We start from the raw sequence: 27,108 nt of genomic DNA, 5'->3' as shown, positions 1-27,108 counted from the left end.
TGTGCTCAACTGCCAATTTGCATATAACAAAGATTGTTAAAGGAAGAGAATTTTAAGCTAACACGTAATAGCATTTGTAAATTCCATTTCAAGGTTTTCATACATCACATTAACTTATTTCAATTTATTTTTATAAATACAAACGTTCCATAAAATATTATATTTAAAAAATTAATCTCAATATATATATATATAAATAAAATTTAATAATTTAATAAAAATAAAAAAATAATTTAAAAAAATAAAATAAAAAAAATTTAATGAATGTAATAATATATAAATATATTAATAAAATTAATAAATAAAAAAATAATTTAATGAATATAAGAATTTATATTATCTATCAATTAATATATCAATTATTGTTTGCTAATAATACATTCATTCGTTTAATCAATGATTTATTATTTATAATGATAACATCTGTTTAACGATACGATAAGTATATTCACACAACTAATTTTTTCGAGGTTCCTTCCTTTCGACCCTGACAAGAAGGATGCGTATAAAACATCATCTTTGGTGATTGCCTCCCAGAAGCTGATCGGAAAAGAAATATTTTATAAAGCACGCCTGCACATATCAGCAATACGTGATTTGTTTGTGAACTGCTTGTTAATGAATTTTGTAAGCACTTCATGTTCCATTACACCTATATAAACTATTTCTACCCATTAGTGAGGTTTAGTTGATCGATTACTTTAATCGCATGTGCAGAGTTGTTTTTATTTCGCGTTACAAACAATTATGATATTTCTATGGTGCTCCTAAAGGTAAGTCAAATTTGTTCCGAAATCAAACTTAATGAAATTAATAATTATAATTAAATGAGATAAAAGTAAAAGAAAATTTATAATTAATAATAATATAATAATATAAAAATATACATTTTTTATATTAATACAAATTATTTATTGTAATTATATTTATATATAAAATTTATTATAAAATTTATTATATAAATAAATTTTTAATAGTTTAATATATAATTTTTGATCCTTAAAATATAAGAATCGAAAAATAAGAATTGTTTTGATTTGGATCCATATGTATTTTTTCGATATTATTGAAATGTTATACATTTTATAAAATATTTTCGTTTTCTCAATAATACAAGATAATCGAAAAATACGAAGAATTGACGTTCATAATTGGTAGCTTTACACTCTTAACAAGTGCCATATACATATGTAAATAGAATTGAAATATATTTGTTAGGGATGAAAAATTTACGTGACTTTCGATACAAGATATGACGTATTCTAAATACATTATGGACTTTGAGCAAATCTTGAGTGATCCATACAAATCTGGTGGGAGTAGATGCTTAAATAGCCTGGATCTTTATGGGTATGCCAGAGTTCGATGTTGCGATTCCAAATATATTTTATCAAAAGTATATTTTAGTGCATTGTTAACATAAGCAATTATTATATATTATACATTTAAGAAAAAATATGGTTGTTACAGCTCAACAAATAGTAAGTGATGAAAAATATTTTGTGATTAGATATAAAGATTAAATATCATATAATATAAGTATATTTTTATATTTTATGTAAAATTAAATTATAAATCACATATAAGGAATATTAAAAATATTGAATAAATGCAATTAAATTTTCTTTTGATATAATATTTAGATATATTTTCAATTATTCTGTTATATTGTTATTATTATTATTATTTTAAATTATTTTTAATTTGTATTATTATTTTTATTATTTTATTGATATATTATTATTCAAATAGCATGTATCCTTAACCAATAGCACTTATCAATGAATCAATTAATAAATCTAATTTGAATAGTGAATGAATAGTTTTTATAAAATCCTATATATATTTCTATTAATCCTATATATATTTACATTAAACAATTTTAAAATGATATAATATACAAATTTTTTATTAAAACATGTATTAAAAATTTGTATTAAAAATGTATTAAAAACCAAAAATTATATTTAAAAATTTATAATTTAAAAAATGAATTATTAATATAAATATATATTAATATAAATATATAAAAATATATATTAATATAAATATTAATATAAAAAATGAATTCATAATAATTAATTCATAATTTATAATCAAGTCAAAGTTAAATTTATTGTATGAATGTTATATATTCATTAACACTAATCAAATAGATTGTTTAATAAAATTAGTTTACGAATAAGAAAAAATATATGTAAACATGTACATTGTATATACAACAATTAAGACAATACTTGCTAACAAGATTCATTTTTTATTCACAATTCAAATAGCATAATTAAATACAATATAAGAAAGATAACTGCAATATTTCGAAAATTATAATATTTTTTCTTTGAAAAATGAGAATAATAATTTTAACATAATTACATATATATATACATTTATATTAATAATTATATTAATTTTTACATAATTTTATATATATATTTATATAATATAATATAATATATAATTATATAATTATATAATATATATTTATATAATATAATATTTATATATATGTATATATAAATAACATTTAAATAAATTTTTTTTAAATTACTTTTTCTAGATTATTTAATTTAAAATTTATATATTTTATTATATATTTCAATTTTAAATTTAATTTATATAAATCAAGTAAACTATATAATACTATATAATAATTAATAATGCAATTCATCACTTTCTATTCTTCTTAGTGGGAGCATACACCGGGCGAGGCGTGGGTATATCTCATCATTTTGACCAGTATTTACATTCTATATATTCTGAGGACTTACATCAGAAGTGTCATACACATTTCTCGATTAAATGGCCCGAAAACTATACCAATTATTGGAAATGCAAACAGTATTCTTAAAGAAAATTGTAAGCATTTGATATTGAAAAGAATAAAATAAATTTTTCAAAATTAATATTTTAATACATAAGAAATTTAGAAGAAATAAATAAATAATATAAATATAATCATATTTAAAATATTGTGTAATTTTCAGTTCTTTATAGATTAGCATATGAAAGTCAAATGTATGGACGTATTGTCAGAATATGGTTAACAATATTTCCATATGTAATGTTTTTGGAACCAGAAGATATCCAATTGATCCTCAACAATGCAAAGCATACGCGGAAAGTATTTTTTTACAAATTGTTAGATAATTTTCTTGGAAAAGGTTTGATTACAAGAGATATTAAAAGTTGGCGAATTCATCGAAGATTATTACAGCCCGCTTTTCATCTTCATGTTCTTCAAAAATTTACAAACACTTTCGCAAAACATGCAGATCATTTAATGAACAAAATTCTTGAAAAGAACAATCAAGAAATTAATATTACTACCTTCATCAATGATTCTGTTTACAATATCTTGAGTGGTAAGTAAAAATATCTTTATAATCCATTATAATCTATAATATAATAAAAATAATTACTAAACCAATAAATATAAAAATAAAATATTTTTCTTTTTGTAAATTTTAAGAAAGTCTTGTCTTTTCGATGTTTTTCGTTTAAATATTGAATAATTAAATAATATTTAAATATTGAATAATTATTTTTTATAATGAATCTTACATATCTATGATATAATAATGTATATATGCAATTTATGATATAATTTTATTTTTCGATAAATCATTATTATGTATCAAAATAAAAATATTATTTTATAATATTTTATAATATCTTATATATATATTAATTTATATAAAATAATATTTAAATATTCTTCTATATTTAAATAATATAAAATATATAATAAATTTTTTAATATTAACTACTATACTTTTTCATATTTTATTTATTTATGAAAAATTGTATTTAAAAATACATTTAAAAATAATGATACATCATAAAGTCATCTATGCTTTCCTAATTTCATGCAAATATACTTCGCATATGAGTAACAGAATCAATAATTTGTTAGTTGAAATATTCATATTCTTTTGTAATTTTTTTTAAAAAAATCAGTAAAGTACGACAAATAATTTGCAGTTAATAATTTTTTTAATTTAATATTAATTTATGAATTACATATATTTAATATATATAGCCTAGATTACATATAGTATATTGTTAAATATATTATTATATATAGATACATATATAATAATAATAATAATAATAATAATAATAATAATAATAATAATAATAATATATATTAAAATAAATATACTACGCAAACTTTAATATAAAATATATATATATTATATAAATTTAATATAAATGTATATTAAATATATTATATTAAAATTATATATATATTATATATATTATATTAAAATTAAACAGTTAGTATTAAGTAAATAATAACATAATATATTTATATTTTATTAATTTATATTTATATTTTATTATTTTATTACTTATTTTATATCTAGAGTTAATAAATTTATATTCAATTTTATTTTATGATATATTTCCTTGAAAATAAATTTGATCATAATTTAATTTCATAAATGAAAAATCGTTAAATATAATCAATAATAATATGTTTATTATCAAAATTTAATGATTATTATGATTTATGTATAAATATGAAAAAATAAGAATATAAAGAATTATAATATAATAAAGGATTATTCTAACTATAAATATTTTAATATATTATTATTAATACATTGAAAAGAAAAAGAATATAAATTTTAATTGCAATATTTAAAGTAATTATTAATTGTTTGCAGAAACAGTTTTGGGAATAAACCGAATAAATCAGATCAATGAAATGGATGATTTACCTTTTCGAAAGTGAGAATTAATTTTCTCTAATTTAATTTTTATATTCTTGTTATACATAATTTTCTATATTAAATGTACAGGCAAATAATAATAGAATGCATGAATTTTTTCTTTCAGAGGACAAATTATGCTTTTATATCGAATGATAAGACCTTGGCTTTTAATTGAATGGATTTATCGGTTAACAAAATATGGTAGAGAAGAAGAGAAGCAACGAAAAGATCTCTTCGATACTTGCTTCAAAATGGTAAAAGAGAAGCGTAATCTTTTACAAAGTAAAGAACGTATCCCTAATAACGATACAAAAAAAAATAGAAATATATCCTTATTAGAATACATGGTAGAAATAAATGAAAAAAATCCTTGTTTTTCCGACGAAGATATTGTTGAAGAATGTTGCACATTTATGTTAGCAGGACAAGATTCAGTTGGTACTGCGACAGCGATGACAATTTTTCTTTTAGCTAACCATCCTGAATGGCAGAATAAATGTATAGAAGAAATTGATGAAATTTTTAATGGAGATACAAGATTTCCTACAATAAGTGATTTAAAAGAAATGAAATGTTTAGAAATGTGCATCAAGGAATCACTTAGATTATACCCAAGTGTACCAATAATAGGAAGAATATTAGGTGAAGATATAAAAATTGGTATGTCTTATGCATTCTTTTTTTTTTTTTTTTGCTGTGAAATTATTACAAAATTATTATTAACAATGTTTATTAATAATAATAATGGATATTTTAGGAAAATATATAATACCAGCGGGCTGTAGTGTATTAATATCACCTTATAGTACACATCATTTGCCACATCATTTTCCAGATCCTGATGCATTCAAACCTGAACGTTTCAGTCCAGAGAATTCGGAGAAAAGACATCCTTATGCTTATATACCTTTCAGTGCTGGACCAAGAAATTGTATTGGTATAAATATTTTTTTAATAATTTTTTTGTCATTATAATAAATTCATTATATTTTTTTAATTTATTAATAATAATGATATTAATTTATTTATAAAAATTATATTATATTACAGGTTACAAATTTGCAATGCTTGAAATGAAATCTATAATTAGTGCAATTCTTAGAAGATGCCGATTACAATCGATTCCTGGAAAAAAGGAAATACGGCCAAAATTTAGGATGACAATCAGAGCACAAGGAGGATTATGGGTAAAAATTATTGAACGTGATCAAATATTAAAAAGTATTGCAGCATAAACATAAAATATTTTTTTTATAATTTTGATTATTAAAAGATCTGTTAAAAAAGACTTTAAATTTTGAATAATTTTATATTAATAATTATTATATATATCAAAATTATTTTTCAATGGATTAAAATGATATTTTGTAATATATCTTTTATTTTTATTTAAAAACTAAATCTCACTCAAAAATATGAATAAATATTTAATAAGTTTAAAAGAAAAAAAAATTAAAATGAATTGGTATGTACATTTTACGTATTTTATATTTTATGTGAATATGTAAGTATGATACTTTATTAATAATAATATAATATTTTAATATTATAATATAATATTAAAATCAAGTTTATAAAATATAATATTATTATAGTTAATATATTTCTGCGACATGAGAATCGATTTTAAAAATAAAAATAAATATAAAAGTTGATATATAAAAGTATGATATAGAATTAATGCTTATTTATTAACTTATAATCAATTAAAATTTACATTAAATAAAAAGCATAAAATGAAATAGTTTTATCTTTGTTACATTGCTGCTTCATTCTGCCTCCTCACTTCATTTAATTTAAATTTCAATTACTTATGACTTAATAAATAAGTAATATTTTTGTAAAACTTTTATGTTTGTTGCCTTTAAACTTATTAATTTTTCAAAAGCATTCTACAAATATCTATAATGTTGTATATTTTATGCTTTGTACAATATAATATTTCTGAAGTTAACGCTATTTTATTATTTTACGCATTAATGTTTCACATACTATATATGACGTGATATTAAAACTACCAAACTACGAAATTTGTAATTTTAAATACATTCATATAAACATTTATTAATAAGCAATATTTTAAATAAATTAATTACTAAAATAAATTAAACAATATTCTTTATGAAATAATCATAAAACATGGTTTATGTGTTAAATGGTAATAAAGATAACCTTAGTACAATCTGTAATATCATATAATGAAAATTTAGTATAAGCACTATATATATATAACTAAATCTGTAAATAAAATCTTATTATTAATAAATTTTTAGATGGAAGCGTTTTATGTAGTACTCCATTATATTTAAAAGTATTTAGATTTTTCACAGGCATAATCTTTATGATCATTATGTTGTAAGTATCATTTCTTATATTAATTTATTATATAAAAAAAACATAAATGAATGAATTATTTTTATGTAGTTTTAAGACATTGATTAATCCTAATATGAATAAATATGGAAATGAATATACAAGAGATTATAAACCTGGATCTGGGTAAGATTTAAAATAATTACACATCATGATATTTTTATCATAAAATGAATATTAAATAAATTAATATTTGTTCATAGACCACCACGTCCACCAACTCGTAGATTGGGAAGACCTAATACAGGAAATATTATTGATATTCCATTTGGAGGATGTAGAAGTTGTACTAGATAAAAATTAAGATTTGAAATAAAGCAATTATAAATTATTCCAAAGTTTTAAATTATCATAATCTAACATATTGAAAAATAAAATTATGAAATTTTTCTAAGAAATCATTAAACACAAAATTTTTGGACAATTTTATTAAAAATATGGATTATTCTTAAAAATGTTATAAATCATTATAAATATATTAACATATACATATACATATATAAATTAAAAAAAAATGAAGTAAATTTTCTATTTTAAATAAGTGTATATACAAATATACACTTAGTTAATAAGTTACAACAATATATTATATATATGATATATTATATATTATATATACTTACTATAAATACATAACTGAATATAATGAAAAAACAAAAATAATAATGTATTTCTAAAATGAGATTTGCAAATATATAATAAATTTATTATTATTTAATTTTTGTAACTAAACCAGCTGCAATAGTTGTTCCTTCTACACGTAACATAACTCTACCCAATTGTTTAATATCTTTATATAATTCCATACAAATTGGATTTTGCATTGTAATTTCAATAATAGCACTTGAATTTTTTGGTAAGCAACGTGGTTTCTTTTTTATCATTTCGCTAGTGGTTCTATGAAGTTGTGCTATTAATTTAGTAATAACACCAGGTTGAACTAAAGATTGTTGATGAATTACTATAGGAAGACCTTTTATAATTGGTACTTTCACAGTGAATACAACAATATGCGCTTGAAAACATAATGTCACAGGAACTGGATTTTGAGGATTACAAATAATATCTCCAATTCCTACATTTTGTTGATCAATTCCAGATAATGTTAAGGAAACTTGATCTCCAGCAAATGCATTTGTTATAGATATTTCATCTATCTGTAAACCTAAAATTTCATTTTACAATTTATGTTACAAATATTTAAATATGTAAGGAAAATAATATCTTCTTCATACCAATAAGTAAAAATGTGCAAATGAATAATGAATGTTTTTTATTCTAAATTTCACAATAATAAAACAATATTTTATATTGAATTTAAAACTGAATATTGAATTTTAAAATAAATATCTTATAAAATAAAATATTGATCTTATAATAAATATTATAAGATAATTAATTTATTATATTTTACATTTAAGATATAAATTTCTATAAGTTATTGAATTGCACATTCATATCTCTGGCATAAGAAGAATATAAGATTAATACTTTATACTTTTAATCACTGCAGTTTCATTTCTTGGTAATATTAAAATTTTATCACCCAAAGATACCATTCCTGTTTCTACATGACCAGAAACACAGAATCCAGATCCTGTACCTTTAAATATATCATTAATTGAAAAACGAAATGGTTTGTTTATATGACGTTCAGGACATTTAAAATTATCGATAACATCCACTAATGTAGGTCCTTTATACCTATGTATAATATAATATAATTATATTATATAATATAAATATATGTATATTTATATTAAATATTTTAACTAATAGTTTTACCAATTAAACAAAGATTCTTTAGGCTTTGTTAATATATTTTCACCAGACAGACCACTACAAGGAACAAAAATGACATTATCTTTAAATCCGGCTTGTTTCAAGAATATGCTTATTTTGCTCACTATTTCATCAAATCTCTCTTTTGACCAATCTACTGTATCTAATTTATTTACTATTACTGCTAATTGAGATATACCTAAAAAATTAATTATTTTTATTACTTAGCCATGATGACATATAAATGCTTTATACGAATATTTTATATACTATATAAATATTTCACATAAATTCAAATACCCAATGAACGTAATAATAATGCATGTTCTCTAGTTTGACCACCACTATCAAAACCAGTTTCAAATTCACCTCTAGTAGCATCTACTACTAATAAAGCAACATCTGCTTGAGTAGCACCAGTAATCATATTAGGTATGAAATCTTTATGACCAGGTGCATCTAATAAAGTAATAGATTTTGTTTTTGTTTCAAATTTAGAATGACCAATATCCATTGTTATTCCACGTTCCCTATTAAAAGAACATATAAAAATTAATTGATAATAGAAATATGTATATCAGTTTTTTTAAATTATTTTTTAGTTTTTAAATTTTAATCACCGTTCTTCTCCTGTTTCATCAAAAACCCATGCATAAGCAAAGGATTGTTTTCCTATTTTTTTACTTTCTTGTTGATATTTATGTATTAACCTAGATGGAACTTGTCCTAAGTCACATAAAAGCCGTCCTAATAAAGTACTTTTACCAGCATCTACATGACCAACCACAATTAAATGTAATTGTTCTTTGCTATTTTCTCTTTTATTTTTATAAATCTTCATAATATCAATTTTCTCTTCATTAAGTTTTAATTTAGAATCCAAATCAAATGTTTGATATCCTGATATTGGAGATTGACATCGTGGACTATTTACATTCAAAGAAATAGTTTTTTTTTCCTTCAATAAATTTTCCTTCTTTTTTATTTCTGGGCTATTATAATCAGAATATGGACTTTGAGAGCGAGAACTCTCAATATGAAGATTCATTACATTTGTATTCTCAATTCCGCCTACATTAAAGCCTTTTACAATAGGTCGTTTTCCAGCAGGAATGATTTTCGCATTAGAAGATGTTGTAACTTGAAATGTAGATTTGGATGATTTTTTACCTATCATAAAATTTATTGTAAACTACTATTATAGTAGTAACTAATTGTTATTTTAATGTTAAATATAAAAAAAATATGTAAAGATTTTAATATAAACATATATTATTAGTTCTAGTATTAAAAATACATTTTCTTTTTCTTGCAGTTTAAAAATTCACAAATTTCGTTTTAAAATTTCGAAAATATTTACATGAAAATAATACTTTACAGTAAATATAATTAATATAAGTAAAACTATTTTTTAATAAATTATATTATATGATCTTTTATATATATATGTATGTATGTATGTATGCATGTGTATATATGTATGTATATATTTTTATGTACAAAACGTTTTCTTTAAGTAAAAATAATGGAATATTTTATATTGAATTATCAAAAAAATATTTTAATAAAAATTTGGTTTAAAAAAAGCATTATATAGTACAGATTATTTTTTGCAAATTAAGTACTAGAGAAAATTTTAAGATCAACTTGATTTTTTTAAATGAAATTTTAAATGCAGTAATCGATTTATTTTTGGCATATAAAAAAAGTGTTAACCTACTTATGTCGAAAAATTATTAATTTAAGAATTAAAGTTCATAAAACTTATCATGAAAAACAAGAAAAATGTGATATTCTACTATTCATGCTTTTCTTGTTTTTTATATGATAGTTTTTATAACTTCAAGTTAAAATATCTTTTAAACCAATAGTTTTTTAATATGTGTAAATAGGTTAATACTTTTTTATAGACAACATCTAGATAAATCGATTAATATATTCCAAATTACATAGTTTTTATTTAATTTAAAAAAATAAAGTTGACCTTGAAATCTCTATTATTAGACTTATAAAAAAGTAATGTATAATATATACAAAAAAGTACATGCATAATACATGCGCTTTTGATCTAAACTTTTGGTAAAACATTTTTTTGATAACTTTAATCCAATGAAATATTAAACAGTTCTTACTTAAAAGAAATATTTTGTACATACACATATATATATACATACAATATATACATACATACATATATATACATATATATATATATATATATATATATGTATGTTAATTATAACTTTTTTATGTATTCATAAATTTATATAAAATTTATAATTTAGTATTATATATGTGTAACATATATGTATATGTTCATAAAAGTAATATTTATCATAATAATATTTTGTACTCCAAAACTTTTGTACTTAATTTAATCTGTACATTATTACACATTTAAGTACGAGTATATGGAACTGAAAAATCAAATCTTTTTAATTTTTCATGATGGTCCTGAGATTTAAGAATTGGTTTTTTCAATTTCCATGTTCTGCATAAAGTTCTACCAAATAAAGATACATTCTTTTTTGTATATGGAAGTTTAACATATCTAAGACAACTTAAATTTAATGTTGTAGGGAGCATATCACATGGAATTTCATCATTTTGATTAAAAGTTTTTAAATTTGTATTAGAAATAATATTATAATCATCTTCTAAAATTTTTGATTTTGCATAATTCTGATTACTTGAAACTAACGATGTAGCTTCTTTTAAAGCAGAATTTAAATCAATCATCCAAGAATCTGGAGATGATGTCCGAGTACCATTTTCATTTAATATCGTATCTTTTTTTAATTCTATATTTTGTGAATCATTTTTTATATTAGTGTCAGTATAATTTTTTGAAGAGGCAAATACGCTAGATAAACTTTTTTCTAATGAATCCATAGAATAATCTATATGTTTTTGAATAACACATACATCTAATTGTGTATCATTACAATTTTCATTCTGAATTGATAATTTTGGTATTACAAAATTTGTTTTAGATGAAAATCTTTTTTCATTAGAATTTGTATTATCGATTAAATTGCTAGATTTTTGTAAATGATGTGCTGTTAAATCAGCTAAAGACTTAAATGATATTGTATCTGTATTATTTTTTAAAGAATCCATTGTAGAATTTGATAACGTAGAATCAATAGAATTATTTGTAAATTCAGACAAAGAAGAAAATCTTATAAGAGAATTACTAATAGTTAAATTTTTGAAACTTTCTAAATTATTTATAAGACATACATTCTCATTAGTACCTTCAATATTCTCTTGTTTATTAAATGATAATTTAGGAATTATGAATGAATTAGAATGAGATTTAATTGATGCAGCATCTTACCTTACCAATGGATTTAAAGACAACACATGAAACAAAAAAATTAAATTAAAATTAGATTAAGAAATATAATCATTGATTAAAAAATATTTCATAATTATTACAATAATTATAATGTCAATAAATAATAATATACCTGAATGAAGTTCCAAATTATTTTTATTAATTATAGATGAATCTAAAATAATTTATTTATTTTAATTTGTAAAATAATAAAAATATTTATATATAATATTATATATAATAAATACACATACCATTAATTTTTGAAGATTCTTTTAAAATTAAATCAATTGCTAATTCAGTATCAAATTTCGATTGAATAATTTTCTTTTTAATTTCAGATTCAGATATTGTATCTCCTATAACACTTTTGATAGATTCCATGCATGACATAAGCTTAGCCCATTCAATTTCTGTAAGCACTATATCTTCTTCATTTAAAGATATTGGAAGTTCCTCATTATCTTCATTATCTTCTACTATATCTGGTTCCGTAATGAAAGATGCAATATTTTGTTGTTTACTTCGATCAAATAAAAATTGTTCAGCTGTAATTGAAATAATCAATATACTAATATTAATTTTATACTAAATATATATAATTTAATACATCAATTATGTATTAAGTAAAAATACCACTAGGAGATACACAGTAGTCATCTTCTACTGAATGTCCATAAACATCATCATAACCTTCATATTCTATAAAAAATATGTCATTAAAAATTGATAAAAAATTTTAAGAGCCATAAAAATAAAATGTAATTAGTATTTTATTTATTTCGAACCTTCTGAATAATTCATGCATCGTATATCGCGATGACGAGACATTTTGTAAAATTGTAATAAAGAGGTCAATCCTTTTATGCTTTATTATTTGTAACTTTCCATATTATACGAGAAAGAATATATATATATAAGTTGATCTAAATTCCGCCATCTATATTGGCGTTTCAACGTTTATATCAACTTAAATTAACAACTATTTAATATTTAATTCTCTTCTGTTAATTACTATTTACGTTTAAAGGTAATAAAAATGATAAATGTTATATATATTAATTTATATGTATGTAAATATCATTTGCAATTGGATTTTTGTTACAATCACTATAGCAATTAAACGCAAGAATTTAACTGGTTAAATTTAAATTACGTTTCTATGTAATTTTATTTTAAATATTTATTTGATAAAATATATATTAAACATTAAATTAAATAATATTAAATTAAAATATATTGAAATATATTTTTCAATATTAAAAAAATATAATTAAAGTTATTTGCTTTTATTGCATGCTTATTATGTTATAGTTAGTTATCTATAATTATATATATATTTATGTATAATTATATAATCATCAAAATACTTAAGATTTTAAAAAATTGAAACTTAAAAATTTAAATTTATTTTTTAAAAAAAAGAAATGAAATATGTTTTTAAATACTTTTTAAAATTTATATAATGCATAGTAAAATATATGAGTCATGTTAAAAATAAGTCATATATATATTATAAATGAGTCACTTGTAATACAAGATAAGATAAGATTTCTACTTCATCATGTATATATATTTACAGGAAATATTTTCAACTTATTTTTTTCGAGTTTAGAGCTATAATTTTTTAATAAATATTGAATAAAATATAAAAAAAATGGCTTCAGAACTTCCACCAACGTTGAAACAACTATTTAAGTATATAAATAATATTTATTTTTTATATATAATTTATTGTAATTATGTAATATTTTTTAATATATTTTTAGTTATATTGATGACCATAAAACAGAATATATAAATAATTTACGGGAAGTAGTAGCTATAAAATCTGTCTCAGCATGGCCAAATCATAGAAATGAAGTAATCAAGATGATGAAATGGACAGAAATCAAATTGAAAAATCTTGGAATCAATACAGAATTAGTAGATATAGGAAAACAAGTTCTTCCCGATGGAAATCAAATTCCTTTACCACCTGTTTTATTAGGAACTTATGGATCTGATCCTAAAAAAAAAACAGTTCTCATATATGGACATTTGGATGTTCAACCTGCATTAAAAGAAGATGGTTGGGATACTGAACCATTTATTCTTACTGAAAAAAATGGTAAATTATTTGGACGTGGAAGTACAGATGATAAAGGTCCTGTACTTTGTTGGATTCATGTATTACAAGCTTATAAAGCTATTGGAATAGATATTCCTGTTAATCTTAAGGTATTTTCAATTATAATTTTGTGATAATATTTTTCTCAATTTTTTTTTATATTATTATTTAAAATATTTTTCGATTGAAGTTTGTCTTTGAAGGTATGGAAGAAAGTGGTAGTGAAGGTTTAGATGAACTTCTTTGGGCACGAAAAAATACATTTTTACAAAATGTTGATTATATATGCATTTCTGATAATTATTGGTTGACTACTAAAAAACCTTGTATTACGTATGGTTTAAGAGGTATTTGTTATTTTCATGTAGAAGTAATTTGTGCTGATAAAGATATGCATAGTGGTACGTATGGTGGAATTTTGCATGAAGCAATGCCAGATTTGATATATTTGTTAAACACATTAGTTGATGTAAATGGAAAAATTTTAATAGATGATATTTATGATAAAGTTGATAAAATTCTAGAAAAAGAATTAGAATCTTATAAAACAATAGAATTTGATGTTGCTGAATTCAGGGATTCTATTGGAATTAATAAATTAGTTCATAATGAAGATAAAGTAAGAAATTAATTGCTATTAAGTTTTAATTATGTATAATAATATATTTTATATATTTGTATTATTAATAAATTAAATTATATTGTTAGATTCAAATTTTGATGCATCGATGGAGAGAACCAAGTTTATCTCTTCATGGAATAGAAGGTGCATTTAGTGAACCAGGTGCAAAAACTGTTATTCCAAGGAAAGTTATTGGAAAGTTTTCAATTAGAATAGTGCCAAGTATGACACCTGAAGATACTGCAAAGAAAGTAACAGCATATTTAAATAAAAAATGGGCTGCTAGAGGTAGTCCAAATACATTTAATGTTAATATGTATCATGGAGGAAAAACATGGTCTGAAAATCCTGATCATCCAAATTATTTGGCTGGTCGAAAAGCTATTAAACATGTTTATAATGTAGAACCTGACTTATCACGTGAAGGAGGTTCTATTCCAGTTACTTTGACATTCCAAGAAACAACAGGCAAAAATATAATACTTTTACCAGTTGGTGCTAGTGATGATGGAGCACATTCTCAAAATGAAAAAATAAATATTTGTAATTATATTGAAGGTGTAAGTATTCTTATTTAAAACAATATATTTCATTATAATTTTATTTAAATATAAAAATATTTTATTTTTTATTTAGACTAAGATACTTGGAGCTTATTTATATGAGATAGCACAACTTCAACATTAACATTGCATGCACATACATATATATTAAAAAAATAATCAAAATATAAATTTATATCGACGCATTCAAGAACTTATTTCTTTTGTATTATAAGCAATGTTTATAAAAATATGAGATATTTTTGAAGGATGGATTCTATTAAAACGAAAAAAAAAAAATAAATATATGTACATCCGATAACGTTAATTAACGAATTATAAGCATTTTAAATTTATGTTAGGTATGTTAGGTAAAATGTTAGGAGAATGTTCAACGCGCGATAATATTGTGTTGTAGCAACTCCTCAATTCCAAAAATAAACGTATTAATATTCTATGTATAAATAATTATCTGAATTTTAATGCAATATAATATATAATTTACATAGATATAGTAAAATATAATTATATAAATTGAAATCTATATAATTTTTTTAATTATTTAACAAAGAGCATTTAGCTCGAACAATATATATTAACATATATTAATCTGCAATTTACCAATTTCATGATATACAATATTATATTACACATTTCAAATTGAAATGAATCATCGTATTATATTCAACTTGTCTACTTATCAAAATTTATAGGAATAAATCAAAACATTCCCATAAGATTTTAAATATTTTTCTATATAAAAACTTGTTTTATTCTTATATATATATAAAATCTCAGTATTAATTTGAATTTCACAGATTATTGAATATAAGAATGAATCAGCTTTTATCTTTATTTTATAAAAATAATTAAAAAAACCAAGTTTGGATAGAAAAATATATTTAATTTTTCTAATTTAGATGAAAGTGTGTTTTGATTTGTTTTTATAGATTTTGATAAATAGACAAGTTGAATATTACATAACAATTTATTTATGGATTTAAATAAAATGTTTGTACAATTTATCTATAAATATAAATGAATCTATGAATTTAATGTTATTATATTATAATGTCAATATTTTAAAATTTGTTGTAACTTATTTGAGGTAATTTTTTGTTAAATAAATAATTACATAATATACATTGTATGATATATTATGCTATTGTGAAATAGTTTATTAAAAATATATAAATTTGTCTTTGTATTTATTTTTTTTTCATTTTGCTTATTATGGTATAATAATATCATGTAAAAATATATATTAAAGTATTTAAATAAGTTCAATTCAGTGTTCTTTCTTTATTTTTTTTTTTTTTTTTTTTTACTTGTTATCCTCATTCTAATGTAAACTTAAAATTACTTATAACTCATTAATTAAGCTTAGTTAATATATATGTATATGTATTTTGAATTTGAATCAATAAATTTTTGTCATTGTTTTGATGTCTAGAATCCTCTCCAAAGATATTTTGTATTTTTATAAATATTTTATGACATAAACATCCATAAATAAAATTTTGAAGGAAAAATATGTAATAAAAAATAAAAAAATAACATTTTATATTTTTGATTTGAATATATTTTTTTTCTTTGCATAAGAAAACTAAATATGTTATTTAATTAAAAAAGATTAATTAAGTCCTTATTTTATCTTTATTTCAAAAATGGGAATTATTTATTTATTTTTGCGTTGTCATTTGTGTTCTTCAATAGGTAAAAAAAATCTTTAAAAAATTCAGCAAAAATTCAATAACTTTTTAAAACATTTTAAATTAAGAATAGAATTTAAGTAATGTTTGAATATATCATACATAACTACAAATGTATAATTTAATCTTTTTACAAATGAATCTCATTTATGAAGAATTAATATTATTTTTATTTTATTTTCAATGTCCAAGCTGGTTGTCCTCTATTAAGTTCTGCTGGTAAGAATATTTTCAACTTTTTAATAGTTTGTTTCCACTGAAATTAAAGATATATTAAATTATTAAATTTATATAATTATATTTATATTACTATTTATATAATAATTTATATAATTTATATAATATGATGTTTTTATTAAAATTAAATATATATAATACTAGAAAATAATGAGGCTAGTAAAAAAAGATAATTTATGAAAAAGACAATTAAAAACATAAATTTGTGTTTTATACTTAACAAAATATAATAAGACAATTAAATGCAAATAGAATAATTTTACATTCTTTTCAATTTAAAACTCTTTTAAACAATTAATATAAATTGATATTTGTCAAATTTTTTGGAGATTTTTTTCAAAAAAACAAAAAATTTATAATTTACTATTCATATTTTTATTAGCTTCATTATTTTCTTACTATGTATACCTCTATTAATAAATTAGATCCAAGTACAGAAATTTGTGTATTGGAAGTTGCTCGAAATGATCCTAAATATAATACACCTTCATTTGGCCATGTAAGAATTATTGCATAAATTTGTTTTGTGTTTCTATTTTGTGTATACCAAACATTATAAGTTAAAGTATCATTCTGTGTTGTCCAAGGTTTAGTATTATAAATAGCTTCTCCATTTATTTTTAACCAATCACCTATTAAATAAATTATTATATATTTAAATAAATTTATATTTATGAGTATATATTTTTATTTATAAGCATACCCATTCTACGTAATCTTTCTTCAAATATTGGAGTAATAATACCATCTTTTGTTGGTCCTACATTCATTAATAAATTTCCTCCACAGCTTACAGTAATTACTAATTCTTTTATTAATTCTGCTAAAGTAAAATATTCTGATAGAACAGCATTCCTACGAAATCCCCAAGACTTTCTATCAATTGTCATACAATTTTCCCATTTATGTGGTAGAAGTACTCCTAAGAAATTTAAATTACAAATAAATAAATAAAAAATATAAATTGGAAAAAATATTGTTTATATTAGATTCAATTTACCAGGATTATAACGATCAGAACATGTATAAAAATCACCATGATGACATGATATATTTTGACCCCATCTATCATTTACTACTACTGTATTTTTTACAGAACTTTCATTATATAGCCAAGCTAAAAATTCTTTTGATTTCCAATAATCATCTGATGCCTCCCAATCACCATCAGACCATATAATTTCTGGTTTATATTTTTCTATTAACTCATGTAATTCAGGGATTATCTTTTGTTCAACAAAGATTTGAGTTGTAAAATTGTTATTTTTATCAAGTAGATAAAGAGGATTATACCATTCGTATAAAGAATAATAAAGACCAAATTTCAAATTAGTTAAATTTCTTATTGCTGTAGCTAATTCACCTAATATTAAAAATTATTAATTAAAAAATTGGATTGTTACTATTAATATAAATTTTAATTTAATTAATACCTATAAGATCTTTTTGTGGTCCTACATCTATAGAATTCCAACTAAATGAGTATTTTGAAGGCCATAAAGTATATCCTTCATGATGTTTGCTTGTCAATACAATATATTTTGCACCTGAAGCTTGAAATAGTTCACTCCATTGTGATGCATTAAAAAATTCAGCAGTAAAGTCATGAGCAAAATCCTGATATGTAAAATTAGGGGGATACCTTTGTTTCATAAAATCATGGTATTTTGTACCAATATGTTCTTCTATATATAAAATTTAAATTTAATTATATAAATATAAATTTATATTATTTTGAAAAATATAGAATTTTAAATTAAGTAAAAAATATTATAATTAATAATAAAAAAATATAAATTACCTTTCCAATTATTCCAAAACCATTCAGAGCCAAAACTAGGAACACTGAAAATACCCCAATGAATAAAAATACCAAATTTCGCATCATTATACCAATTTGGAAGTGGACGACTATCTAAACTATTCCATGTTGGAAAATATTTATTTACTTCTGCTTTTATAGGCCGAAATATTTTATAATTTTCTTTATCAGTTATTATAGATATATATTGATCTTCCCATGATGTACATAATATTGAAAAGATTAAAACAATATAAATTGATAAAATCATTGCATTTCTTAAAATTTATTATAAATAAAAGTTGAACTTAACTTGCATCCAAATTTTTGAACTTTTTTTAATACTTTTATAAATTTAAAAATAATAGTTTATTGAATTTTATTTTACCCTACTTTAAATTAAATTTAGGGTAATTTAATAGTTAAATTCAAAAGTTACACAAAAGTCACACACATATTATTCAAATTATTCAAATTAAGAATTTTTTGAAAATTTTGTAAGTTATGATGCCATATTGAATTTTCATCTAATCTAATTAAGTGATATAAGCAGCACTGTGCATCAAATTCAAATTGTCTTTTAGATAGAGAATTCAAATTATTAAGAAGAGAATTCAATTTATATAATATAAATTGATAGAATTTGCAATGTTTCGAATTTTTAAAATAGTGAAAATTCTAAATTTAAAAATTCTTGAAAATTTTGAAAATCTTAATTGTTTCTTGTCTTAATTGAAAATTTTAATTATTTTAAAACATTCAAATCTTTTGAAAGTTATTTTACTTCATTTGCATAATTTATTGTTTTTTTTTATTTTTGATTTTATCCTTTGAAAAGTACCAATAAAATCCAGAATCAGGTAACATTAATAAGAATGAAAAACAGCTAATATGAATGAGATAATAAAAATTTTGAATTTTTTAAAATTTAAAAAATCTCTGAGGCGATCAAAATTTTTAAAACTTCCAAAACAAAACTTTCGAAACGATCGAAACTTTTAAAATGCAATTGATAAGAAATCCTCTATAAAAAATACAAATCTGATTGATTAATTTTGATTGATTTAATACATTCAAGCATGTTGAAATCACATTTATAAATAAAATTATTATATATCGTCGAATAAAAGAAAGAGAGTTATCAGGTATCACAAATAATAGATATATATTATCGTTAATTGTAATTAATTATCGTATTTAATTGTATTTAATTATCGTATATTATCGTAAATATATTATATTTTGTTCTCTCTAATTGTATTTATTCTATTATTATTCGAGTATGCAATATTTGATCAATATCTGATTTTGATATTTAAAAATGAAAACTAATCTATTGATGAAAACTAATCTCTATTTGTAAAATAATAAAATCTTTGTATAAAACAAGTAATATCGATACTTTCATAAAATATTAAATGATTTTTGATTCAAATATTAAATGATTTTTTAAAAGATATCACCAAAAAATGATATCAAGTATTTAAAAATTTCGATATCTCCTATTTTGATATTAAATCGTTTGAATATCATTAATATTATTGCTATTGATTTAATTATTATAAATATGGGTTCGATTAATTGCTTTAATACAGAAATAAAATTATCTAAGTAATATGCGAACAAAATAATGATAAAAATTTTTATTTTCAAAATATTATATAAACATTTACAAAATGTAATTTAAACATTATTAAGTCTAAAATATATTTTATATATATTTTATTATATTTTATTATTATATTTTATATATTATATATTTATATATTATTTATATATATTTTTTATTTTAATCTGTTAATTTTTATTTTAGTCTTATGATTTTAAATAGTGTTTTAAACATAATGTGTTTTAATTATATTTTGGAAATTATAATTTCAAAAAAATTAAATTTTAATTTTAATTTTAATTTAAATTATTAAATTTTAATTAAAATAAAGATTAAATTTAATTGATAATATACAATCTGTAATTATTTTCTTATAATTTATTTTAAAAAAATTTAATTATTAAAAATTTAATTAGTAAAAATTTAAAAAAAATTATAATTTAGTTTAAAAAAACAATAAGAAATTAAGAAAATATACATAATTTAAAGAAAATTATTTATTCATAATTATTGATTATAAAATAAAATAATTTTGAAACTTTGTAAAATAAATTTATACAAAGTTTGAAGATAATGTAAAATATTATGAAATGTTATTAATATTATTTTTAATATTTTTAATATTATTAGTTTATTAATTGTAATTTATTATTTGTTATTATTTGTATATTCTTGATGAATAAAAGTTTAAAATAAATACAAAGTTTTGGTTCAACATATATTTTGGATTTAGATTGTATCATTTTTGTTGTCTTTTATAATTTTTTATACAAAATATATACATTATTATTAATAATTATTATAAATAAATAAATATATAATTTTATTTATAGCTGGTTATAGTTATAAATATATATACATATTTGAAACAATATTTATTATTTTTCTTTTTTTTTGTTTCAATGAATACTCGTGAATTTCAATATACATATAGATTATCTATAAGTATACATATATATCCTAAAAATATTAAATATCCTAAAATATCTTTAAAAAAAACTAAAGATTTTTAAAATAATTTTAAGATTTTTTTTTGTAAAAATTTTCTTTACAATTTTATTAATGAATTATTAATAAAAAACACTGACCAATCATAGAGCGCATAACATAATCATCACGATGCTAGTATTGGCTACGTGCCAATATGAACAAATCTAAACAAAATATGTTGAAAATAATGGAATATAATATTTTTTTATCAATGAAAAATTATATTGAATTATATCACAAACAATAAATAAATTATAATATTCAATAGATATATATTTTTTCGATATATATTGCTTAAATTTGTGCTCGATTGGCACAATACTACCAACGCAATTAGAAACATATTAAGACATATATTATCATTCTCACGATATTATAGCATTATATATCATGATAAAAATTCAATACACAATACACAAAATTCTTACACATATATCCTGACAATATAATCGCATCACATTTTTTCCTCAATCAGCTTTTTTCTATTATTTCAAAATCAAAATATGAAAAGAACCTTCTAGAGCTTATAAGTCTGGTATATCTGGATTTAACTCAAATTGAATTATAGATTTGTCAGACGCAGATAATACACAATTTCTCTATCAGTATAGCTTAATTTCTCTCTTGTTGGCCAAATTTTCAAAGCAAAGCTATCGTATCATATGAGATGCTTTTATTTAATTTTATTTAATCTAACAGTGACAATGGGAATAATGTGATATTATGAATTTATATATTAATTTAATTAAATTAATTATTAATTTATATATTAAATTTATATATTAATAATTATATAATACTAATAATAATTGTATAATATTAATTGTATCATATGAAATTCTAAATTGAAAACTAATTCGAATTTAGTGATTTTTATTTTTCAATCTTTTAGTGATTTTTATTTTTCAAGCAATAAAAATTTACTAATATAACTAACAAAAATTTTAAATTATTCATAAATTTGTAAATATTTTAAACTTAAACTAAATTTTAATAATTAAGACTGATTTTATTGCATATTATTCCTCATTAAATTTATGAAAAATATATTATAAAAATGATTAAAATTTGAATATGAAATTTTTGTAAACTAAAATTCAATTTAAATAATATAAAATATTTTGTACAAATACTTTATACATATTTATACTCATACATTTTTATATAAAAAATTGAAAATTGATATATTTGATTATCAATTTTAATTTTGTTATATTATTTGTAATAATTTGACAGATTAAACTCTGTCAATCATTTATTTTTGTTAGATTTTGTAAAATTTTTTGATATAAGTTTTATAATTAAAATATTACAAATTCAATATAAAATTTGATTATCAAGTTATATTAATAAATTAGTATTACAAATATACAAAGCTTGATTTATGTCAAAATTATATCAGTCAATTTTTATTAAAAACATAATAAGGTTGATGGTAATATATCAAGTTGTATGTTTTTTTGTGTTTCAAGTGTTTGAAATATATCAAGTTCTGTTATATATTTTTTTGTGTTTTAAATGTTTCAGTTATGTATTATTTTTTAACTAAGATTGAATTTATAGTAAATATAACTATATTAAAAAATGTTTTCTAAAAAAAGTACATCAGAAAACAATGATGATAGAATAATATAAATGCAAAATACAATATTATTTATACAATATATTTTATATTATAATATATTATATATATTATATTGCAATATTATACATAGTGAAAATCTATATCATTAATAAAATTATATCTATTTATCATCATAAAATTTAATATCATAATAAATTTATCTATTTTTACTTTTTGCTTTCAAATACACACAAAAACAATTATATTGTTGTTATTTATTATAATTATATTAGATTTATAATATACATATATTAATTTGTTTATATATCTCAAAATTTATATTTGTACTAATTTCATTTATATATGAATCCATATATGATCTTTACATATAATAATAATAATAATATATATAATATCTTTATATATAATATTCTGATACAAGTATAATTTGATATAAATATACATAATATACATAATTTACATAATTATATACATAATTTGATATAAATATACATAAATATATTGCATGATATAAATATACATAAATATATTACGTGATATAAAATAGATTATAAAGACAATGAATGATTGTAATTAAAATATAAATATTATGTTTATTTATAAATGTGTTACACATATATGTACGATATTAATAATGTGTTTTTTATTTGCAGAATAAGTTTGATTGAACATAACATTTTCTAATTTCAAATTAGATTTTGTACAATGATTATTTTCATTTCCTATATTTATGGCATACACAAATTATTTTATTTTTTTAAATTAATATTACTATATATTTTATTATGTATGTGTATTATTATGTATTATGTAACATTAATGTATTTTATCTAATTGTTTTTTTTCATGTTCTTCAATTCATGATATAGAAGAAGATTTGAAATAGGACTCTTGAAAATAATAATTACACAAAAAAAGATTTTTAATTAATTAAAATTAAAGTTAAAATAAAACTATTTGTAGTTTTATCAAATATATAATTATAATCTTAATTTATTTATTATTATGTATATATTTTTACATTTTTGATACAAAAAATAAATAATTACAAAATAAATATTTTATATATCTTATATTATATATCTTATTTTATATATCTTATTTATTTTCAAAAAGATAGATTTATGGAGTCTTTGTTAATTTGAACTTCATTTATAACTATTCATTTTATATATTTGGCATCAAAAGAAGATATGCTAAGTTATGTACCAAATCTTAGTCTATTTTTGTTGCAAATTTGATATCAAAGTTGATTGATATATTTTTTTTTTATATTGAAAGTAATTTGATATATATGATGAATATAGTAATTTTTTTTTTTTTAAGTCAAATTGCGGAGATTTTGTGGCAATTTTATTACTTTGTAATCAAATTTTTGCTATATTATTATTTGCTATAGTATTAATGTATTTTTTAATGTATTTTTTTATTTAACAAATCTATTATTTAATTATAAAATTTTTACTAATAAATCAATATTTAAAATAATTTAAAATAAAAAAAATCTTACAGTCATTTTTTATTATTATCTTTTCAAAGATCTTTTAAATAAAAAAAAAGTAATATTATAATATATATGTATTATAATATTATAATCAATACAAATATTTATATAAACATATATGTACTTACCTGCTTAAAAATTTTAAAGATATTTTGATTTTAAAATGTTAGCTATTTTTACTACTACAGACAATTGAAAAATTTAATAAAGTAGATTAAATTTTTTATTTATATTTTAAAATTAATAAAATAAATTATAGATAAAAATAAATATGTTATTATTACTCATATAAGTTTAACATTGATTTTATTCAGAGCCAATAACATATTACACAATTGTGTCAATGTTACAGAGTTTAGATAAAAAATTCGTCAGAGTGTAATAAATTAATATATATATCAATATTTAAATTTTACGTAGGTATAACACTATACACTTTAGTGAATTTCCAACATTTGTTGTGAGTAACTATTTTCATAAAAATTCTTTTTAAAATTTATTATATCTTTTATAATAAATATAAAGTTTAAATATGAAGTTTTGAATTTTATATTTTTTAGATAAAATAAAATTCAATAAAATTCATCATGACGTCTTGGATACCAATGGAATCGAATCCAGAAGTAAGAATTTTTATTTTAATGTTAAAAAATACAATTTTATACATAAATTAAATTCATTTCTTTCTTTTTCAGGTTATGACAAAGGTAAATCATGACTTTTCATTGTTGATATTAACCTCTACGATATTTATATTGTAAATAATTTTAAAATTTTTTATATATATTTATTAAAAAGTTAACTGATAAATTTATATATGATAAATTTACTATTGATAAATTTTATACTGATAATTTTATACTGATAAATTTTTATATGAAATAATTAAATTGATTATAAAATAATTTTGTTAATAATTTTTTATTAAATTTTCTAATAAAAATATTTATTTTACAGTTTTTACACAAATTAGGTGTACCAAAAGATTGGTGTATTGTTGATGTTTATGGATTGGAACCTGATCTATTGGCTCTTGTACCTAAACCAGTTCTTGCTGTTATTTTATTATATCCTTTATCCAAAAAGGTTAAAAAATTAAAATTACATTAATATTTTTATTTATTTCTTTAAGATCATAATTTATAATATGTATAATAATTTTATATAATATAGGGCGATAATAGTTTAGAAGATGAAGAGGAAGCTGACAAAATGAAAGATGCAAATAATTTTAAAGATGCAGAAGTTTTTCATATGAAACAATACATTCATAATGCCTGTGGTACAATTGCATTAATTCATAGTGTTGCAAATAATCAAAATATGTAGGCATTTTATTAAAAATACATAATTAATTTAATTTGTTAATTTATTTTGAAACAGATATTATATATTATAGTTTATTTAATTCATTTTTTCAGCATAAATCTTCAAGATGGTTTTTTAAAATCTTTCTTAGATGATGCAAAAAATCTTTCTTTTACGGAATGTGGAAAACATTTAATGGAATCGCATGGTATTAGTACTACTCATAAAGATGTTGCACAAGAAGGACAAACAGAGGTATGATTTTTACAATCATAGAAACAATCAATCAAACAATCATAGTAATTTAAAATATTTGATAGGTTCCAAGTGAAGAAGAACCAGTTTATCATCATTTTGTAGCATTCATACAAAAGAATGGAGTTTTATATGAATTAGGTAAATATTTTAATTCTACAATATATAATTAACATATAAAAATATTACATTAACAGTAAATAAAACATTAATAATAAATAATTATAATGATTAATATTATAAGAATATCATCATAATATTTCCATATATATATATATATATATATATATATGGGACTTTCTAGATGGTCGTAAATCTGCTCCTATTAATCATGGTACAACTAGTCCGGAAACATTATTAGAAGATGCAGCGCGTGTTTGTAAAGAATATATGGCTCGTGATCCAGAAGAGGTGTGTTTTACAGTTCTTGCTTTCACTAACAGTGATGCATCAACATTATAATTGAAGATGTAGAATATATACTTGAGGATAACTGTTTAAATAATTTATTTCATACATTATATACATACATCTGCTTTGTATCGCATTTATTAACATTTGCTATTGTAAAATGAATATTTGCAAAAAATATATGTATAAAATGCAAAACAAAATATGAA

General features: G+C 19.7%; 6 protein-coding genes across 10 annotated transcripts; 4 read left to right on the top strand and 2 right to left on the bottom strand.

The window, feature by feature from the left end:
- The first annotated feature begins 720 nt into the window (after window positions 1-720).
- On the top strand, window positions 721-6,027 carry LOC122719679 (probable cytochrome P450 4aa1). 2 transcript variants are annotated; one of them, XM_043945698.1, is made up of 7 exons: window positions 721-773; window positions 2,688-2,856; window positions 2,985-3,362; window positions 4,671-4,734; window positions 4,843-5,378; window positions 5,476-5,655; window positions 5,769-6,027. In XM_043945698.1, exons 1-7 carry the CDS (start codon window positions 759-761, stop codon window positions 5,951-5,953), a joined length of 1,527 nt encoding a protein of 508 aa, XP_043801633.1. In that variant the 5' UTR covers window positions 721-758; the 3' UTR covers window positions 5,954-6,027. The 2 variants fall into 2 exon arrangements, with proteins under 2 accessions (XP_043801633.1, XP_043801632.1); XM_043945697.1 differs by lacking the exon at window positions 721-773 and adding an exon at window positions 1,338-1,481.
- A 552-nt stretch (window positions 6,028-6,579) lies between these two features.
- Window positions 6,580-7,422, top strand: LOC122719681 (selenoprotein K-like). The gene is made up of 4 exons (XM_043945701.1): window positions 6,580-6,876; window positions 6,992-7,073; window positions 7,143-7,217; window positions 7,295-7,422. Exons 1-4 carry the CDS (start codon window positions 6,858-6,860, stop codon window positions 7,386-7,388), a joined length of 270 nt encoding a protein of 89 aa, XP_043801636.1. The 5' UTR covers window positions 6,580-6,857; the 3' UTR covers window positions 7,389-7,422.
- Window positions 7,423-7,695: 273 nt separating this feature from the next.
- Window positions 7,696-13,236, bottom strand: LOC122719678 (HBS1-like protein). 3 transcript variants are annotated; one of them, XM_043945693.1, is made up of 10 exons: window positions 13,002-13,236; window positions 12,850-12,915; window positions 12,468-12,761; window positions 12,347-12,388; window positions 12,131-12,208; window positions 9,494-10,043; window positions 9,174-9,403; window positions 8,877-9,072; window positions 8,590-8,795; window positions 7,696-8,256 (listed from the first exon to the last, which is right to left on the bottom strand). In XM_043945693.1, exons 1-10 carry the CDS (start codon window positions 13,042-13,044, stop codon window positions 7,802-7,804), a joined length of 2,160 nt encoding a protein of 719 aa, XP_043801628.1. In that variant the 5' UTR covers window positions 13,045-13,236; the 3' UTR covers window positions 7,696-7,801. The 3 variants fall into 3 exon arrangements, with proteins under 3 accessions (XP_043801628.1, XP_043801629.1, XP_043801631.1); XM_043945694.1 differs by having other exon boundaries at window positions 9,243-9,403; XM_043945696.1 differs by lacking the exon at window positions 12,131-12,208.
- A 553-nt stretch (window positions 13,237-13,789) lies between these two features.
- LOC122719680 (cytosolic non-specific dipeptidase) lies at window positions 13,790-15,693 on the top strand. The gene is made up of 5 exons (XM_043945699.1): window positions 13,790-13,911; window positions 13,983-14,433; window positions 14,514-14,942; window positions 15,032-15,505; window positions 15,582-15,693. The coding sequence occupies exons 1-5, from the start codon at window positions 13,871-13,873 to the stop codon at window positions 15,630-15,632; spliced, it is 1,446 nt and encodes a 481-aa protein (XP_043801634.1). The 5' UTR covers window positions 13,790-13,870; the 3' UTR covers window positions 15,633-15,693.
- Window positions 15,694-17,088: 1,395 nt separating this feature from the next.
- LOC122719668 (alpha-L-fucosidase) lies at window positions 17,089-19,514 on the bottom strand. The gene is made up of 6 exons (XM_043945673.1): window positions 19,238-19,514; window positions 18,870-19,121; window positions 18,437-18,799; window positions 18,140-18,358; window positions 17,845-18,068; window positions 17,089-17,455 (listed from the first exon to the last, which is right to left on the bottom strand). The coding sequence occupies exons 1-6, from the start codon at window positions 19,506-19,508 to the stop codon at window positions 17,369-17,371; spliced, it is 1,416 nt and encodes a 471-aa protein (XP_043801608.1). The 5' UTR covers window positions 19,509-19,514; the 3' UTR covers window positions 17,089-17,368.
- A 5,744-nt stretch (window positions 19,515-25,258) lies between these two features.
- LOC122719673 (ubiquitin carboxyl-terminal hydrolase) lies at window positions 25,259-27,108 on the top strand. 2 transcript variants are annotated; one of them, XM_043945685.1, is made up of 8 exons: window positions 25,259-25,385; window positions 25,486-25,548; window positions 25,621-25,632; window positions 25,883-26,011; window positions 26,099-26,250; window positions 26,347-26,488; window positions 26,554-26,629; window positions 26,793-27,108. In XM_043945685.1, exons 2-8 carry the CDS (start codon window positions 25,513-25,515, stop codon window positions 26,948-26,950), a joined length of 705 nt encoding a protein of 234 aa, XP_043801620.1. In that variant the 5' UTR covers window positions 25,259-25,385; window positions 25,486-25,512; the 3' UTR covers window positions 26,951-27,108. The 2 variants fall into 2 exon arrangements, with proteins under 2 accessions (XP_043801620.1, XP_043801621.1); XM_043945686.1 differs by having other exon boundaries at window positions 25,334-25,385; window positions 25,464-25,548.

This window comes from Apis laboriosa, unplaced genomic scaffold (assembly GCF_014066325.1).
Source record: "Apis laboriosa isolate Shangri-la unplaced genomic scaffold, ASM1406632v1 scaffold93_cov139, whole genome shotgun sequence".
NCBI classification, from domain to species: Eukaryota; Metazoa; Arthropoda; class Insecta; order Hymenoptera; family Apidae; genus Apis; species Apis laboriosa.
The sequence above is the reverse complement of the archived record's forward strand: the minus strand, read 5'-3'. Positions and strand labels throughout refer to the sequence as shown.